At 40.4% G+C, this 20816-nt stretch overlaps 1 protein-coding gene across 1 annotated transcript in view; it reads right to left on the bottom strand.

The window, feature by feature from the left end:
- Positions 1 to 426: 426 nt before the first annotated feature.
- EFCAB2 (EF-hand calcium binding domain 2) overlaps positions 427 to 20816 on the bottom strand; it is a 42088-nt gene continuing 21698 nt past the window's right edge. Inside the window, exons 3-7 of the mRNA XM_065401466.1 lie at positions 10640 to 10712; positions 4910 to 4989; positions 3915 to 3957; positions 3742 to 3808; positions 427 to 542 (exon numbers count right to left, since the gene is read on the bottom strand). Of these exons, the coding sequence (XP_065257538.1) occupies positions 427 to 542; positions 3742 to 3808; positions 3915 to 3957; positions 4910 to 4989; positions 10640 to 10712 (379 nt within the window). The remainder of the gene's footprint in view (positions 543 to 3741; positions 3809 to 3914; positions 3958 to 4909; positions 4990 to 10639; positions 10713 to 20816) is intronic.

Genomic DNA, 20816 nt, shown 5'->3' with positions numbered 1-20816 from the left:
TAAAAGTTGATATTGATAGTATCCCTTTAAAATTTCAGCCATATTAAGAGCCTCACTGATCTGCTTGCTACCTTGATCTGCAACAGTCCCATTTCCCCCCTCACTTTTTCAAATGTAATTCTAAAATCATTTCTTGTTTCTTATTTGTCCTGTTTTGTGTCTTACTTATACATCTGAATTCCCTGCTTTCCATCTCTCCTCTTTCCCATCTCCTATACAATATTTCCTTCAATAACCCTTTTTCAGACATCTTAAATGTTTCTTGTGTTCAAAGATACAAAATCCAAGGAAATGCTTTCACAAAGATTTTATTGGTATTACAAACACTGTGTCAGATTCTGATTTCTATGATGCCACTGTATATCCAGACTAACTCCAAATTTACGCTGGTGTAACTAAGTGGTCCATTAGTTCTACAGGATAACCCTAATTTTCATCTACTACCATCATTGTAATATAATCTCTGTAACGAACAGTATTTGTTTCAGGATCTACAGCAGCAGACAGCATCTCCTCCATTTCTTCCTGTGTAAAAGGTTCACCTGCAAGAGGACAGAAAAGTCAAGTTTGTCCTGATACTATATATTACTCAACCTTATCCAATAGACTTAGTGTTTGGGCTCTCCCTTGAAATCCTTTTGGTACTCAGACAAAAGACAGGCAGACCCAGGACCCACTTCTTTCACTTACACCAGTTACTTGCAGTATTGTTGTAGCTGTGTTGGTTCCAGGATATGAGACACAAGGTGGGTGAGATAATATCTTTTATTGGACCAATGTCGTTTGGTGGAAGAGACAAGCTTTCAGTTTTCACAGTGCTCTTCTTGAGGTCTGGAAAAGGTCACTTTGTGAAAAGTGTTTGCCCATGGGTGATAAAAATAATGATAAAAGACAAAACCACCTTATTTTATGTTTATCATTTTTTTAGGACTTCCCTTAAGGGGGAGTGATTTCAAAACAAAAGCTCTAGTCAATCAGGATGAATTCTCTTATAGGCAGCATCTTTTTTCAGGAACATAGGAATGGCCATACTGGGTCAGACCAAAGGTCCATCTAGCCCAGTATCCTGTCTTCCGACAGTGGCCAATGCCAGGTGCCCCAGAGGGAATGAACAGAACAGGTAATCATCAAGTGATCCATCCCCTGTTGCCCATTCCCAGCTTCTGGCAAACAGAGACTAGGGACACCATCCTTCCAGGAAAACTTCCACCATTTCACTAGCACCGGTGCGGCTAAACTGGGATAGTAATAGTGGGACTGTTAGACAGGGCACATTTTCACCATGGCTGTACCCTGTCTACACTTGTTCTCCCACTGTTGCTACCACTGGTGGAAGAGCGGCACTGAAATTAGTGAAATGGTGGGAGATTTCCTGAAAAACATTACCTTCTGATTGTCCAAGGAACCGTAGATCTTTCCTACATCGGCATAACACATTTTCCAACTAGTTACAGGTACTTTGGAGGAATGATTTTACTCCTTCTCCCTGCACAGGATGAGCGCCCCAGTGGTGAGCAGTGCACTGTATGCATTAAACTCCTTCCTCCAACCACAGCTACACTAGAGATGTTTAAAACTCTCTCATCTAAAACTACCATAGTTTGTTTTCCCCACATATTCAGTCATAGATTGATCTTAACACCAAAGGCAAATTAGGTTGTAGATGGAGCGGTATTTTCTCTACTACTGTCCTGTTAGGGAATCTATCTTCTGTTTTCAGACATGCTGTAAGAGCTTGAGCTTTCAGTCACTCCACATGCTACCAGAAAGAGTTGTCAGTAACTGCAATTCTTCAACAGTGTTGTCTACATATTCACACTTGTGGGAGAGAAGCTCCTAGTGGAGCCTGAAGGGAAAAGTGAATTATCAGAAGACACTGCTCCCTCATCCCAAGAAATGTTCAGGTGTGCCTCAAATCCATCATGGATAGCATCAAGGCTAACTCAGGCAGCCCCAGAACTGAGACACTGAAAAAGACTCAGTTACATCCTCCAGATCTGATGTAGATCTCAATCTATTGGCTCCCTTCCATGAAGAAGGGACACTGAAAAATAGAGGCACATTGGCACAGATGAACCATCACTGTCTCCCAAGAGAGGGAGAGTCTGAAAGAGGAACCAACATTTCGAATCCACCCAGACAATTCCTAGATCCAGAGTGATATTTCCTCTTCCTTCTCTGTGGTGGCACCGAGTCCTTCTGTTCGGAGAACCTCTCTGAGCCCCCACACTTGAGGGCAAAGAAGAGCAGAATCTAGACCTTCACAAATGTGAAACCCAACTGAAAACCAGGGTCGCCCAGAGGGTGGGGGGCAAGTGGGGCAATTTGCCCCAGGCCCCGAGCCCTGCAGGGGCCCCACGAGCCCTGGCCGAGAATCCCTTCCATGGGTAGAGGCACCTTTTTAATCTTTACTCACCCGGCAGCGCTCCGCGTCTTCGGCGGCGGGCCCTTGACTCGCTCCAGGTCTTCGGCGGCGGGTCCCTTCACTTGCTCCGGGTCTTCGGCGGCGGGTCCTTCAGTGCCACCAAAGACCCGGAGCGAGTGAAGGGACCCGCCGCCGAAGTGCCGCCAAAGACTCGGACCATCGCCCAGTGAGTACAAGCACCACAGCAGGTGTCGCCTTTTTTTATGCCCCAGGCCCCCTGAATCCTCTGGGTGGCCCTGCTGAAAACCCTCATCCAAAGAGAGGTCAGTACATTGGAGGCTCCTTCAGTGCTAAGAGAGACTCCAGAACTGAGGAAATTGCCCTGGCTATACCATCTGGTTCTTGTCTGGGAGGAGGCACTGTCCAAGTTCACACCAGTAAGGATGTCTTGGCACTGAGAGACTTAGATGATAGAGCTGGCCTCCTAGATGATGGAGGATAGTGTTCCACTGAGCTGGTGCCAGAAAAAGGACAAACCGCAGCACCAAAGTCTTCTGTTTTCCTGCTGCAGGTGGCTTAAGAACTGATGAAGGGCTACTGTGTCCCTGCATGAGAATAGGGCCCTGAACCAAGGAAAGGCCTTGGAAAGTCAGGAGTGAAGTATGTTTGTCTTTTTGAAGTCAAGGCATAAAGAGCTGGTATGCCAAACAACCCATACAATAAATACAAACACTTAAGGCAGCAGATATGTGCATCAACCTGTGGGAAGATGGAAGGGCATAAAATACACTGCTTAAATCTGGTCCTTTTGGGTTGGACATAATGCCCTTGAACCAGAAAAGAGATGGTCCTGCAAGAAAGATGTGCATTGGCACAGAAACTACCTAAGCAATCTACAGTTCTAAACAACATATTAACAGAAGATCTTTGGTTAAAAAAAAAGTAGCTCCTCATACACAGAACATAGGTCCCTATATCTACAGGTAGCCATAGAAAGGAAAGAAATGAAGTGGTTGGAAACTGTACAACCTCTTATAAATTTGACTGACTATTTGATGCCACAAGATGGTGCTCATCTGGGCACTGATTTTCTAGAAAGTTCTGGAAGCTCAGTGGTATCAGGGTGCCTGTCACAAGTGGAAATATGCAGATGCCATCTCAAAGAACTGTTCATGATTATTATTAATGTAATTATTCATTTGTATTATTTTTCAAGTGCCAGAGGTATATATGACATGGTACAAACAGGTAAAGAGATAATAACATCCTTTCCCTGGAGAAGTTGCAACTGAAAGGTTTTGTTCTGCAGCGTTTACTCAAGTGAGTTTTCTTTTATTAAATATAAGTTTTATAAGTTAATTAGAAAAAATCTTTACCTTCTTCAGTCATATATTTGACTAACTCCTCTTTAGTAAGATGTCCGCATTTATTCGCATCTAAAACCTAAAGAATATAAATAGATAAAACCTTTTGGTTTTTAACCTTACGGAGTCAAGATTCAGTAACTATTTTCCCCTTAACTAGATGCTTTAAAATTGTGGTTACAGACCTCAAAGGCACGTAAAAGTACATCTTCTGGAATAGGCCGGTATCTGAAATCATTGAATTAGAACAATTAGTGCCACAACTTGGAGGGCTATGCAGTTTTGGAAGCAGGACCTCACAACAGTAACAAAACAATACACAATAAATCCTAAACACCAAAGAAAAAGGAAAACACTGAAATGAAAATTTACTTACAAACATACTTGCAGCTTGCAAGTTATGTGTGCTGCAAGAACATATATGCAAGGAAACAATGTAACCCAATCATGCAGAACTACCTGCCACTGAAGTCAGTTGGAGTTTTGTATGCAAGAGAACTTTGCAGCATTGGATATAAAACAATGGGGTTCACAAAACTTTTGAGTAAAGACACTGCCACCTTTTTTTAAGAATAAAAATAAGTTCATTACAGGTAATACTGTTACAATGAAGGACAAATGAAACACATCAAGGCCATCTGTAAATGAAAAGACCACTGCATGCCTCTGAATAGTGTATATATAGCCTTCTAGTTCCAGAGCAGTTAACCTTTTAGACTGCTAATCATGTACATTTACTGTGCATGGCAGTTATTTTGTTAATACATCAAAATGAAGATGATTTATGTTATTAGAAACACGCTTTGTCTACCCATAAATGAAACTCATGTTCGCAAAAACCTGATGATTAAAGACCTTTATTTTGATAAAATCTCTTTAGAGACACACAAAATCAGATTAATGGGAAGTTTATTTTGATTCACACTATAAAAGAGAAGCAACACACTATCATAATTCACAGTGACTATAAACTCTGTGATATTATTTATGTGGTTTTAGTGACTGTAAAACATATTTTTAGATTAAATCAGCTTAAACTAAAATGCTCATCACTATCAAACTCAGAAAATATTTACTTTTTCCAATTACATAAAGGCATATTTGATATCTTTGGTCAAAATCAACCACCCATGGATCTGAACCAAGCTACAACACAGAAAAAAAAATATTTTTCCATTACCTTCTTTCCATTAATACTTTTGTCATCATTGGAAGAAATTTTTCCAAACGAATATACCCAGTAGGTTCTTCTTCTTCTACCTGATATTAAAACAGAAGGATAGTAAATTTAAATCTTAGATGACACATTAGAAAACTAAAAAGAGAACCAGAGAACCAGTTGGCTCCTGCATTAAAATAGTAGGGTTAGATTTTGACTAGTCCTAAAGATGCCAGGCAGGAAAGAAGTGGTTGGATCTATAAGACCTCACTCATTCCTGAGTGGTCATAAGCAAAGTGGGTGAGTACGGGCAGAACCTGGCCAGACATAGAGGAGATGTAAATTGCACTCCACTCCCATGTAGCAAGAGGGGAGCATGGGTGGAAGTAATCTGCACTTTCAGTCACCCCATATTGTAGAGCAAGAGGGGAACAGGGGACTCAATCACAATTCTTTTCCATGGCTTCTTGTCAGGTGGCATGGCTACACCCCAGCCCATATGCAAGGCTGAGCATAAAGGCTCAATCTAGCCTATAATAAATAAATAGTAATGATACATTATACGTAGTAGTTAATTGATTATGCTAGGTGAATATTACTGGGTTTTGTTCTCAAGAGTGTAAGGCAGAAAATCTAGTATCTAACTAAGGCCATGTTTACACTATGAACTAGGAGTATGATTCCGCTGCTCAAATTTTTGCTAGCTCTCATGGAGCTAGTGTGAGTATAAATAGTGGTGTAGCTGCGGTACCATGGAGCAGTGGCAGTGGAAGCACATCTTAGCTGTGCCAAATACATACCCACCAGTTTCAGGCAGGTTTGTACTCAGCATGGCTAAGCCGTGCCCTCCACTGCTACTGCCCATGCTACTGCAGCTACACTACTATTTATACCCCTGCTAGCTTGATGAGAGCTAGCCTGGGTATGTATATACGAGCAGGGGAATCGTACCCTCTAGCTCATAATGTAGATGTAGCTCAAGAGTGTGTGCCAAAGAGTGTGTAATAATAGATTTTTCACTTTAATTTAACTTTTTCTAAACAATTTATGTACGTTTTTTATAACTCACTCATCATCACAGCATCTGAGTGAAATACTTGTGATCAAATAAAAAAAATTAAAAGGAAGAGACTATATCCCCAGACAAGCTACAGGCCAGTTACAGTGGGAGCTTTGAACGACACAATATTGTCCTCTAGTGGTTAGAAATTTGTGCAAAATACTCAGTAACCGATACTAAGTTATTGTACAAAGTGTTTTTAAAGATACAGTATACTCTCCCCCAAAGACTGAATGGTTGTTTCCAGATATTTTACAGCCACACAGTGCTGTCAAGGGAGAGGCCAAAGTGGCAGAGGCTCTCAGTTCCAGGGGGTCTAAAACAGACAAAAGGGTGGGGAAAATGACAAATACCATACATACAAAGAAAAGGCTTTTTTTGCCAACCAAGTATATTAATGAAAGATTTTCTACACACTGTAGAAAAGACTACAGGGACTTCTAGCAGGGATCTCACTGCATTCCTACACTTCCATAGGGGTCAAACAGCATGAACAAAAAGAGTTTCTAATTGTTCAGGAACATGCCTGTGTTGAAGACTTCAAGTTTCACTCCCAAAAGGAACACTCTGGGCTACATTGTGCCCACCTTTGTATGGGCACAGAACAATGGGGTTTAAACCAACCCCATATGGGGACAAGACACACTCTCAGTCCTTGCACTCTTAGCAGGCAAGAATGGAAGAAGTCTAGCACAGGCAGTGGTTCCAGATTCCTCAGGAAAGAATGGGGCAAGAAGGCTCCTGCTGTCATTTTCTGCATGATCAGTGGAGTTGGGCCAGAGGAGGGGACATCACATGCAGCACCCAGTTAAAGCATGTAGCAGTAGCTGCTGTGTGTACTCTCTCTGTACTCTGAGAGGCATTTTGGTTGCCTCAGGGGCAATGCTTCTAGCAGCAGCCACCAATGAATAGTCCATCTTCATCCCCCGCCCCTTCAGTGCAGACAGTGTCTTGAAGCTACAGTGTTGCCCTCTGTCTGCTGTGCCTTATAACAGAGAATCTTTTGCTAGAAAATGAAGCTGTTCTATACATGAATAAAACTGTCTTTGATCATTACAGGGTTGTTTATTTTAAAGCTGAATCCACTGCAAAGATGCAATAAAATGGATGGCAAAAATTAATTTCCCTCTCATGACATAACAGTTAGTCAATAAACTGAACTATTTCATGCTTCACAAATATTGAGACAATGACTGTAGTAAGGGTGTTTTATGAAGCACCTATGTTCCAACGGGCTGTAGGTCAGGAAACCAAAAAGACAGAAGTAGTAATGTGGTAACTATTTATAGGAACTATACAGAGACATCTTATATTATACATTAACTAAGGTTCCAAAGGGCACATAAAGATCATACTGCAAATAAATCATGTTTAAAAGCCAAAACCATTAGGCCTCATGCTGTCAGGGGCTGAGCACTCTCAATTGCCATTTCCGTCAATGGGATTTGCAGCTGCTCATCACAGGGCTAAATGTGGTCCTAATTTTCAGACTGGGAAGAAAAAAACATTAGTAGCAAATAGCTGCTCCAGAATCCACAATGTAACAAAAACATGTATATGTGACTTACAAAATAAAGTATTAGATTTGTCTCTCTTAGTAGGTTTGCTGTTTGCATTTTATCCCAATAAAGCATTTCCTGGTAAAAGAAATCTTTCATCACTGATAATGGACCTGCTACTGTGAGGTGATGAGCAACCTCAACTCCTACTGACCTCAAAGCACCCACCAATTCATTTGCACTGTAGGCCCAGAGGTGTCTTGGGTTTTTCTCTACTCTAAAATGCAGAAAGACTGAAGATAGGTTCTTTCCCTAACACTGGACAGGTGGTAATGAGAGGCCAAATAAATGCTTTGCTTTAGGTCCTTCAAGTTTTGCAGATGTTTATCTTCATCTTATCCACCTTCATAGTCACTCCTATCTTAAAATTGCTTTTTCACTACAATTTCATCTTCTTGCCTGTATTTTTTGTTCTCTTTATGGAGGCTATGACAGTAATAGCTACTGCGGGGTGAAATATTTAAAGCATTATTATACTCATCTATCTACTCTAGGTACTTCTGTGATCTCCATTACCATAGTATCTGAACACTGCACAGTCTTGTGAGTATTATTACACTAACCCCCGCTGTGAGATAGGGCAGTACTATTTTCCCCATTTTACAGAGGGAAAACTAAGTGATTTGCTCAAAGTCACACAGAAAGTCTATGGTGAAAAAAGTTTGGACCCAAGGTCTCCAGAGTCCCAGGTCAGTGTCCATCTTTCCTCCATCCCCTTCCACTTCTATTTTGTAAATCTTGGACCAGGCTGGGGAGATTTTCTTTTATCAATAAACAACAATCCATGTGGTTATTTTTTTTTTTTGTATTATTTATATTTTGGAGCACAATTTCTCTTTCCTCAGACTGTCTTCTACTTCTTGGTTGAAGATAGGAGTTGGGGAACTCTGCTAATAAGGGGCGCAAAACCACAGGAGGCAGGCTGTAGCACGCAAGACAACTTTCTATTCTGCTGGTTCTTTGCACTTTCTCCTCATCTAAAGAGCGGAGGCAGCTGAGCCAGGGAGTGGAACCACTGCTATTTGAGACTCTAGGGGGGATGGAGTTGGCATACAGATAAGAGGCAGCGATAGCAAAACGTTTTGGGTGGGAGCCAAACTCCAGCATCATGACATGTGTGGGTGATATATATACCTCAGGCTACTTCCAAGGGAAGAAATCCTCCCAAATCAAGGGATCTTTCCTTCCCCCGAGGTAGCATTTCAACCTGATATCACCTGCAAAGAGAAGAAGAGGAGGCTGTGGTGGGAAATATTATTTCTGCTGCTGTGTCCCACACTCTGGCTCCACCCTATGCATCATCACTATGGTGACCCCAGCTTCCTACTAGGAAGTGAAAGTAGAGCAGGAACTGAGCGGACAAATTACAATCTAAAATCAGTGTTCAAATAAAAAATAAAAAAAAACCATTGGACTGGTGTTTACCAGTAGAAGTTCCCTACTCCCTGCACTCAATTAGGGGAGTGGGAACTTGGACTTATAGGATGAAGTAAATGAGCAAGAAAAGATTACTGACTAGTTACTGTGCATCTTCAAGAGAAAGCTTTGGACATTTACACTCACAGGACTGGCATTTCTGGAACCTTCTAGAAAGCCATGTCTGTTGGGGCTCCAAAAGCATCACCTCATGGCACTGAACATTCAGCACCAGGTTATATACAGAGCTGCAGCTTCCAACTATCTCAGTTTTTTGTTGTCTGCAGCAGAAAGCAAAGGAACTAAGTTGCTTGTTCAGACCATTGCATGAGAACTCAAAACCTCCTGTTTTGAAAATAGCTAGACTGTAGAGTATTACTCCCTTTAAACCTAAATTTAGACTTGTGGGATGCAATTTTTAGTTTCAAAATGTATTTGGACCAAATTATGCTTAGTTACACTAGTACAACTCCATTAATTTAGAAAAAAACAAACCCTTTTGAATGTTATATTTAAGAATAAAGATTGCATAGCAACTTTAGGAGAAGACAATCCTGGGAGAAAGGATGAAGACTCAAAGAGAATCAAGAAAAAAAGGGTTGGACTGAGGAGGTTGAGCCATTTAATATTGGTAAAGGTACAGAAGTTCAATGTGCTGATACATTCTTAGCATCAGCATAATCAGATAAACTGGTTTAATAATCCTATTGTATCTAACTTTCATACTGTTCAAATAATTGTGACCTAGGATTACAGAAAAGGCAATACAATGTTTAAAATCCAAATAAAATAAACATTAAAGTTATTACAAACCCACAAAAAGGGGAAAATCACCATTAAGAGTACAATCATATGCTTAGCTCACCCAATTATGTTGAACTGCAGAAACAAAGGAGGGCGCACTGAAATAGACTAAATAATGCATCAGACATGTGAAATATGTAGAAATCACGGGGGACAGATGAAGAATACATGGCAGGTCTTCCCTCAGAAGCTTTTTGAGGTTAAAGTCACAACCTCAATGCTATTTCCTGAGTTAATTGGTATTACTTGTTCATTGTTTGGCCTGATTGTGTCAAGAAGTTAATACAGTTGGGGTTTGTGTAACCTGATCAGTTTGGAACTCACTTTTTTATTTTTCCATCAGCAAAGGAATATTTTTTCTTGGTTCTTGACAAAGAACTTCCCCACCCTCTTGGCACTGGGTCACAGTAACCATCCTTGGCAGAAGACAGAAGGTACTTCCACATAGCACTTTGGAGCAAGCCTCCCAGACCAGGTCGACAGACTTGAGGTTGTGGGGCTTGCACTTTAAAAATAGCTGCATAGGCAGCGCTTTGAAGTTGGATCTTGGACTCTGAAACCTACGGAGGTGGGTGGGCTTCAGACCCTGAGTTTCAGCTTAAGCTGTAACTTCAAAACGCTGTCTATACAGCTATTTTTAACGCACTGGTGTAAGCCCCGCTAGCCCATGTCTGTCAGCCAATGCATAGCCATACCTGGAAAGATTCCTCTTTGTATTCCATCAGTGTTGCTCCCGTATCAGCCTTAGAGGTTGCTCAGGGCAATCTGAGGGACTCCCTTGCTAAGTGACCTGTCTCCAAAACATTTCCAGTCTCTGGGAAACAAGCTCAGGTCTCCCACACAGTAATGCAGAGATTAAAACTTTTGTAAATTGTAAGATTGAAGAAAAATTACAAAAGACAAACCGCTTACCTCTGCAAGCATATCATGTAATTCGCCCTCACTTGGGCAGCATCCTAATGACCTGATGATTGTACCAATCTCTCTGAAAAAGAAAACATTTTTGTCGGTAAATCTAGAGTACAAGAAAACCTATGGCAGCTATCTAGAGTACAAGAAAACCAGCTATCAATCCAGAGCAAGTGTTGGGGGAAATGGGGAGGGTGGTGGTTTATAGCGAGGCCTTAAAACTAAGATCCTATTTGTTTGTGTGGACATTAAAAATCTCATGGCACTTTTTGAAAGAGTATGGGTTTGCTCTGTGGCCTTAACCCAAAATCTCCTCTCCCCCTGTTGCAGTGCAGTGTATTGTATGCAGATTGCTTCCTGTCTGCAGTTCTCTTTCTCAGTATGGCTGGATTTCAGCAGGGTCTATATTTATACTGTATACCATAGTTAATAAAGCCCTTTGTGATCCATTGAGATGAAAAATCCTGTATAAATGTAAAATGACATTAAAGTTATCCATAAAATATAAATGTTACTAGAGGTTGAAGGTGGGTGCAGCATTGCTGAGTGAGCTTCACCAAAGCTGAAAACACCACTACATGGTCAACATTACCAGCCTGGCTCTATGTTGCATGCACACATTAGTGGTTCAGGAATGGAAGAACATACTATCAAATCTAGTGCACTTGTTATGAAGTTCCAAATAAAATGTATGACCAAACTGGTGATGCCTCAAATAGAAACATAAATTAAATATCAAGAGATGCTATCTGACAAATTTAAAAGGGTGTCACAGTGTACATATGAATTCATCTGAAGTTTCTAGAGGTGAAAGATGGGCAAATTGATTTGAATTGATTAAAAAAAGACCCGAACCACCTCAAACTTAATTTTTTTCCAATTTTGAAAAAACTGTGAATTTAAAAAAATATATCCACCCATCTTTGCACTTCCCAGTTGCATCTTAGGCCTTGTCTATATTAAAAATGCTTTGCCAGTATAGTGATACTGGTATCGCTATACTGACACAGAACCCCCCAGTGTAAGTGCTAACACAGGGTGTTTTTCTGTCAGCATATTAACACTTCCTCCCTGAACAACATTAGCTATACCGATAGAAGAGTGCCTTTGTTGGCATAACTGTGTCTATACTGGGGGTTTGGCTGGCAAATCTATGTCAACTGGGGGTGTGGTTTTTTCACACCTTGACCGACGTACAAACTTTGTAGAGTAGACCTGGCCTAGGATCAGAAGAAAAAAGAAATACTGCAAAGAAAACTTCTCATGATATTTCTGGTGTGATGTAAACCAAGAAACACAGGAACTCTTGTGTGTTTCTTGAAATTTTTCCAGTCCAATTCCAGAGCAAAGACGTTCAGATAATCTTGCATAAACATCCATGCTATAGGATGCTTAAACTTTTGAGGTTCATCCATCACTGCCAGTGCATCTAACAGACAATTAGAGTTTTCTAGTGGAAGTTGTAGAGATTAAAATAAAACACTTACAAAACAATCACATTATTACAGTAACACCCAAAATGTGCTAGGCACTGTACAGTCCCTGATCTGAAGAGCTTACATTCAAATCGCACACATGATGAAAAGTAACAGCAGCAGCAGATGGGAAATAGTAGGATTGGTGGACAAGGGTTGTAAAAATAAGGCCATGTAGGTTGTTTTAGGTGTCCAGGATTAAAAGAAGCTAAATGCCAGGTTCTAGTGGTGGCATAGGGTAAAGAAGCTTTAAAGACCCCAGCTGAATCACTGTCTTTCCCTGCCAGCCTCCCCCTCCCAGTTGGTGCACCATCTTTGGCTTCTGCCAGTGTAGTTTCTAGCACATAGAAGTGATGGTGAATCTAAGCATAATGCTCACCTACTTGATGAATCTGAGTTAGTGAATCATAGTTTAATGCTCATCTAGTTAATCTGAGTTTATACTGCAGGTGAAATATAATCCTAATGTCATATTTATCAAATGCAGTGTAATATTTTGCAGGACAAACTTTGCATAAATCACAAAAAAAACTCTTTGTAATTTATATTGTGAGGAGAAAAAGAGCAGAACATCTTCCAGTGCAAAGCTTGTTTCTTTTTAGTTTTGTAGGTGCATGCATAAAGGTCAGGCAATATATTGGTATTGGCTTTCTGCAAATAGGTTAAAATCTCTCCTTCTCTTCAAGGGTATCTGATGTTCCAAGAGATCATATTCATAATACTTCTATGACCATGGTTAAGAATTGTGCTGTACTGCCACCCTCTGACACAACATAATCACCTATTATTATTAATGTGATAAAACATTGAGATAAAAGAAATTGCATTTATGAATCAGGGAAGGGTGAGTGAAGAAATACTGTTAATGATTTTTATAAGGTAATAATTTTGACATGAAGTAGTGAGTTTGTTACATTTAATTGACTTTCTAACCTCCTCTTTCATATCTTACGGTTTATCATCTCAAGAAAGAAACTGTCAAAGAAAAGTGTATTCACATCATTTCATTGTCCCAGCATTTCCCTCAAAATAAAATGAAGATTTTAGCAAACTTCATGGCTGGTAGCATGCTTTGACCACTGTCCATTGGTCATATACTGACCAACACTGTCTCATTGTTTCCTTGTACTCCCCCACCTGTCTGTATCTATCTGTTGTCTCGTCTTATACTTAGCTTGTAAGCAACTTGGGAGAGGGACTGGTATTTTGTGTGTGCATGCACATGTGCAGTGCCTGTCACAATGGGGTCAGGGCTCCTAGGCACTACAGTAATACAAAAAAAATAGCAGAATATACAGAAGCAAATAACAGCTAAAATGAGCACCTAGTAGATAGAAATATCAAAAGGAAAAAGAAGACTAATTTAAAAGCTCTTTCCTAGCCAGGTCAGGAAAAACAGCAAGGTGTAAGCTGATTTCCTCATTGGTATTCAAAATGAAAGAGCACACTTTTCTCAAATACTTCTACAGAAACATGAGTAGCTACAAAGGCTATGGCTACTCTACAGAACTTACAGCATTGATGCAGCTGTAATGCTGCTAGTGCGGACAATGTAACCCTACGGGAGCGAGCTCTCCCATCGACTTAATTACTCCAGCCGCTGCGAACTGCAGTAGCTATGTCAGTGGGAGGAGCTCTCCCACTGACATAGCGCTGTCCACATCGGCGCTTAGGTCAGTATAACTTCTGTTGCTCTGGGGGTTGGTTTATTCACACCCCTGAGCTACAAACATAACTTATACTGACGTAAGCTGTAGTGTAGACATAGCCTAAGTTGTGCATGGAGACATATCCCACAATTCTGCACATCCACTTCAACTGAAAAATTATTTCATTTGATGTCTGAGGAAAAGCCAGAATGTCCTAAACTTGGAGACCTTAGTAAATGTGCATTGCTGAAAAAGTACCGATTTAGGTCATCAGAATATTAAGAAATTCAATAACAAAGACTGTGCAGAAAATATAAATAGATGACTTAATTACTAACTCCCTGGCTCTAGATCAAAGAGTAATACTAATTAAAAACATTTTTAGATGGTTATATCCAATAAATATATAATTTATAAATATATAAAGGAGATCCAGTGGATATAGTGTATTTAGATTTTCAAAAAGACTTTGACAAGGTCCCTCACCAAAAGCTCTTAAGCAAAATAAGCAGTCATGGGATAAGAGGGAAGGTTCTCTCATGGATTGGTAACTGGTTAAAAGATAGGAAACGAAGGGTAGGAATAAATGGTCAGTTTTCAGAATGGAGAGAGGTAAATAGTGGTGTCCCCCAGGGGTCTGTACTGGGACCAGTCCTATTTAATATATTCATAAACGATCTGGAAAAAGGGGTAAACAGTGAGGTGGCAAAATTTGCAGATGATACAAAACTACTCAAGATAGTTAAGTCCCAGGCAGACTGCGAAGAGCTACAAAAGGATCTCACAAAACTGGGTGACCGGGCAACAAAATGGCAGATGAAATTTAATGTTGATAAATGCAAAGTAATGCACATTGGAAAACATAATCCTAACTATACATATACAATGATGGGGTCTAAATTAGCTGTTATCACTCAAGAAAGAGATCTTGAAGTCATTGTGGATAGTTCTCTAAAATCATCCACTCAATGTGCAGCAGCAGTCAAAAAAGCAAACAGAATGTTGGGAATCATCAAGAAAGGGATAGATAATAAGACAGAAAATATCATATTAATATATCTATATAAATCCATGGTATGCCCATATCTTGAATAATGCATGCAGATGTGGTAGCTCCATCTCAAAAAAGATATATTGGAATTGGAAAAGGTTCAGAAAAGGGCAACAAAAATGATTATGGGTATAGAATGGCTTCTGTCTGAGGAGAGATTAATAAGACTGGAACTTTTCAGCTTGGAAAAGAGGCAACTAAGGGGGGATATGATAGAGGTCTATAAAATCATGAGTGGTATAGAGAAAGTAAATAAGGAAGTGTTATTTACTTCTTCTCATAATACAAGAACAAGGGGCCACCAAATGAAATTAATAGGTAGCAGGCTTAAAACAAAAACAAGAAAGTATTTTTTCACGCAACGCACTGTCAACCTCTGGAACTCCTTGCCAGAGGGTGTTATGAATACTATAACGGGGTTCAAAAAGGAGCTAGATAGATTCATGGAAGATAGGTCCATCAATGGCTATTAGCCAGGATGGGCAGGAATGGTGTCCCTAGCCTCTGTTTGCCAGAAGCTGGGATTGGGTGACAGGGCATGCATCACTTGATGATAACCTGTCTGTTAATTCCCTTTGGGGCACCTGCCATTGGCCACTGTCAGAAGACAGGTTACTGGGCTTGATGGACCTTTGGTCTGACCCAGTATAGCCGTTCTTATGTTCTTATAAATATTGGGTAAATGCATGGCAAAAAAAATCCACAATCACTTTCATTATTGCCCCTGACCCTACAAATATGCTTAAAGTATGTGGTATGTGAAAGTAATGGAAAATACTCACTTAAAGGTAAGCATGTATGAAAGTGTTTCAAAATCAGGGCATGTTTCTTTCCAAATAAAGTATTAAAACAGACACCCTTGGATTCATATTATTTTCAAGTAATCAGCACAGATTTATTTTTTAATTGGGTTCATGCCCCCCCCCCCCTTCTTTAGGTTGTATAAAAGAAGGCTGGAACATTTTAAAAATATTTTTCTCTGGTTTTATTTTATAAATATCAGGAATGTCAAGTCTTCTCCTCCCTACTTTTGCTGTAAGGCTTCTTGAGGGGTGATTCTTCAGAGATGTGTACTGTGAGCTCTCATCCCTTAACTGGAGAGGTTGGGTGCTGAATCTTTAAAAAAAAGGGGGTGGTGGTGGGAAAAAAGGGTTTTAAACTGTCTGAAATAAAAATCTCTTCCACTATCAATTTCAGTCTTTCAGTCTCCAGTCTCTTCTGATGTCATAATTTCTTTAGCTCTCCAGTCACCCTTAGCTATATTTACACTGGAGAACTGAACACCTGGAAACTGAATTGATGAGATTCCACTAGTGAAAAAAAATTGTTCAGTGCATCCACACTAGTGAAACTATGAAAAGAATAATGAAAACACGACTGAAAGTAAATGCTAATGACAATGGACTATCTCTGAAGTCTCTTCTCTGAAACTCGATCCTGTGTTTATTATATAAAACAATATATATGTTAAAAGAATGTAAGGTTGAAAAGCCAAAGACTCAAAAGTTAGGAAATGCCAGAATTAAAATTCATTGTTTACCCTTTAGTTGACCACCTTGTGAGTATGCATTAGGATACACTCTTTAATTACCTGATCACATTCCATTTTTTCCACAACTGTCCTGTCTCATTCTGGGCACAAGATGGACAGTGTTCACTGAATGAGGAGCTATTCAATACTTTTTTTTGTAATGATTATTGTTCCATGTGTGGATCCCATGCCTTATTTACTCCACATTATTCAAACCCTGCTCTGAAGACAGAATGATTTATTTCCTCAAGGACTTTTCAATGGTGCTTATCACTGTAGTATCTGAGTGTGTCACATATATTAATGAATTTATTTTCACAAACACCCCTGTGAAGTGAGAAAGATGATATTATCCTCATTTTACAGAGATTAAGGTTAAATGTGTCCATTAATTTTGGATGCCCAATTTGAGAAATCTAGGGCCTGAGTTTTCACAGTCCTTAGCATTATATACCACTTTATATATGCAAAACATAGCTCTCCCCATTAATTTCAGTTGCAGTTGTGAGTGCTCAGAACTTCTGTGAATCAGACCCAGGTCTCAAGTTTGGCACCAAGAAAATGAAGACGACACAATTAGTGACCACCTATGAAAAGTTTGGCTTTAGTGATTTGTCCAACATCATTTAGGAACTCTGTGGCAGAGGCAGGGATAAACTCTAACTCTCCAGGGTGGCAGTCAGCTGCCTTAACCATGAGGCCATCCTTTCTTTTCCCAGAACTCCTCACCTCAATCACTACACACCTTCCAACTTCTGCAACAAATGATGCACGGGTGCTACAGACTCCTTCATTACACAACCCTGGTTCACCCTGTGACATACTGTACCCCATGTTACCCTCTGTACCCATATATCCACCATTATTATATGATTATAATATGTTTTGTACAAAGTATGCCTTGTGAAGTATCATTTGAAAAGTCTTAATTTGATGAACCTCACTATCCTGTTTAAATGTGTGTATCATCATTATATATGAAGTTATAAGATTTTGTTATATGCTTGTTACTGAAACATGTTAAGAGTCTGGGAAACGCCCACCGACTAGCTCTTCAGTAGCAACAAAAGAATGACCAACACCCAGCGTTAAGTAACTATCACTGGCCATTCACCAGCAGAGGAGCTGTAAACAAAAAATTTACAATTTGTAATGAAGGATGGTCAGCAGCTCATGTACACCATGGGGGTAGCCTAACCCCCATGATAGCATGGATTTTTCCAGCACCTGGAGGAGAGTATAAAATAAGGGACAGTGACATCATCAGTTCACCTCTCTCCTCCCCCATCTCAACATCTGGAAGCAAGATCGTTTGGAAGACAAAGAGAAGTCTCCTTGAACTGGAGGGAAGGGATGGTCCTAACTAGAAGGCTTTCTAGTTAGTATGAACTGTGAACTGAAAACAAGCTGCAATGTCCAGTAGGGTTAGAAAAACTGATTCAAATCTTGCTTAGCCTGATAAAGTTTAGGATTTAGTATGCGTTTACTTATTTTTTACGTAACCAACTCCGATCTTTATGCCTATCACTTATAATCACTTAAAATCTCTCTCTCTAGTTAATAAACTTATTTTGATGTTTAATGTAAACCAGTGAGTTTGTCTAAAGTGCTTGGGGGATCTGCTCAGCTTACAGAGGCTGGTGCACATCCACTACCCTTTGACAGAGTGGCGAACTAATCAATGAGCTTGCATTGATCAAGAAAGTCTTGAGCAGTGTACGACACACATTTCTGGGTGCAAGGCTGGGGCTGGCACAATTTGCTGGGGTCTCCCTGTATTCAGCTCATCAGTGGCTTGAGAGAGCATTCATATAACTTTGGGCATGCCTTCACAGAGCAAAGCCTAAAGGGGCTGCTTGTCATTAGCAGAGCTGAGTAAAAGGCACCCTTAGTGAGAGAATTAAGGAGGCACAGTAATTCCACAGTCCAAATTGTACCTCGGGTCATGTCATACATCCCCAAACCAGGTCCATCCTGTACAGTGAATGAGGCACAGGTCCTGTGGGGAAAATAGTGTATGATCATATAATTCAAAACTATAGCATAATGCATACACACAAGGGAACCAAGTTTGGGTTGCATAGGCAACCTTAATTCTGGTATTTCCTAACTTTTAACTGCTTCATTTATGATCTTAGTGTCCTTTTAACAGAGAGAGAGTGTGTGTGTGTGTGTGTGTGTGCGCGCGCGCAACTTCCTAGGTTTTTTAAAAAGCAAATTAAAAACTTGAAGTTCCATCTGTGGCTTCATATTGATATCTAAATGGATCATCATCAAAGTTGGACCTTTAGCTCCACAGTGCAGACCTCTGTCACTTGAGCTAATGGAGAAATTAATTACAATAGTAAGTTGTCACCCTCTACATGGACCAGCATTAGAGGAGGAGGAAACACATACTTTTGCCAGTGGATTTTACAGATATTTGCTGACAGCAGAGGAATATTGAGACTTGGCAAGTTTGGTGTAATCAAATGCACCCTTGTATTCACACCCTACACACCATTGTAATAATCTTTGTACCAAATATCCCTTGTAAGATATAATTTGAAAGCTAATAATTTGCTGATCAATAATATCATGGTGAGATGTATGTAGTAAAATTATATGTAAAGCTATGAATATAAGCTGACATTATGACTGAAGGGTGTTTACCAGACAAGTCTGGGGAGTGGATAAACTTGTTTCTCGAAGACAAAGGATAAACTGACCCCTCTAGTCAGGCATCATCAAAGGTAATGGGCAATCACCTGTCAAGTGGCCATTCTTTGGCAACAAGGGGTGTAGGAAAAGATCTATCTGCATTTTAGAAAACAGCAGCATGGAACCTGTTTCACCACCAGATTCCTTGTCTTCGTTCTCACAGCAGGAATGAACTTTATCTAGGGGTAACCCTCATGAAAATTTCAGAGTAGCAGCCGTGTTAGTCTGTATCCGCAAAAAGAACAGGAGTACTTGTGGCACCTTAGAGACTAACAAATTTATTAGAGCATAAGCTTTCGTGGGCTACTGCCCACTGCTTCGGATGCATAGAATGGAACATATATTGAGGAGATATATATACATATACAGAGAGCATGAAAAGGTGGGTCTTACCAACTCTGAGTGGCCAATTAAGTAAGAGAAAAAAAACTTTTGAAGTGATAATCAAGATAACCCAGTACAGACAGTTTGATAAGAAGTGTGAGAGTACTTACATGGGGAGATAAATTCAATGTTTGTAATGGCTCAGCCATTCCCAGTCTCTATTCAAGCCTAAATTGATTGTATCTAGTTTGCATATCAATTCAAGCTCTGCAGTTTCTTGTTGGAGTCTGTTTTTGAAGCTTTTCTGTTGCAAAATTGCCACCCGCAGGTCTGTCATTGAATGACCAGACAGGTTAAAGGGTTCTCCTACTGGTTTTTGAATGTTATGATTCCTGATGTCAGATTTGTGTCCATTCTTTTGTGTAGAGATTGTCCGGTTTGGCCAATGTACATGGCAGAGGGGCATTGCTGGCACATGATGGCATATATCACATTGGTAGATGTGCAGGTGAACGAGCCCCTGATGGCCTGGCTGATGTGATTAGGTCCTATGATGATGTCACTTGAATAGATATGTGGACAGAGTTGGCATCGGGCTTTATTGCAAGGATAGGTTCCTGGGTCAGTGTTTTTGTTCAGTGATGTGTGGTTGCTGGTGAGTATTTGCTTCAGGTTGGGGGGTTGTCTGTAAGCGAGGACAGGTGTGTCTCCCAAGATCTGTGAGAGTGAGGGATCATCTTTCAGGAGAGGTTGTAGATCTTTGATGATGCGCTGGAGAGGTTTTAGTTGGGGGCTGAAGGTGACAGCTAGTGGTGTTCTGTTATTTTCTTTGTTGGGCCTGTTTTGTAGGAGGTGACTTCTGGGTACTCATCTGGCTCTGTCAATCTGTTTTTTCACTTCAGCAGGTGGGTATTGTAGTTTTAAGAATGCTTGATAGAGATCTTGTAGGTGCTTGTCTCTGTCTGAGGGATTGGAGCAAATGCGGTTGTATCTTAGAGCTTGGCTGTAGACAATGGATCGTGTGGTGTGTCCTGGATGGAAGCTGGAGGCATGTAGGTAAGTGTAGCGGTCAGTAGGTTTCCGGTATAGGGTGGTATTTATGTGACCATCACTTATTAGCACAGTAGTGTCCAGGAAATGGACCGCTTGTGTGGATTGATCTAGGCTGAGGTTGATGGTGGGATGGAAATTATTGAAATCATGGTGGAATTCCTCAAGGGCTTCTTTTCCATGGGTCCAGATGATGAAGATGTCATCAATGTAGCGCAAGTAGAGTAGGGGCCTTAGGGGACGAGAGCTAAGGAAGAGTTGTTCTAAGTCAGCCATAAAAATGTTGGCATACTGCGGGGCTATGCGGGTACCCATAGCAGTGCTGCTGACTTGAAGGTATATATTGTCCCCAAATGTGAAATAGTTGTGGGTGAGGACAAAGTCACAAAGTTCAGCCACC

The sequence above is a fragment of the Emys orbicularis genome, chromosome 3 (genome assembly GCF_028017835.1).
Source record: "Emys orbicularis isolate rEmyOrb1 chromosome 3, rEmyOrb1.hap1, whole genome shotgun sequence".
NCBI classification, from domain to species: domain Eukaryota; kingdom Metazoa; phylum Chordata; order Testudines; family Emydidae; genus Emys; species Emys orbicularis.
The sequence above is the reverse complement of the archived record's forward strand: the minus strand, read 5'-3'. Positions and strand labels throughout refer to the sequence as shown.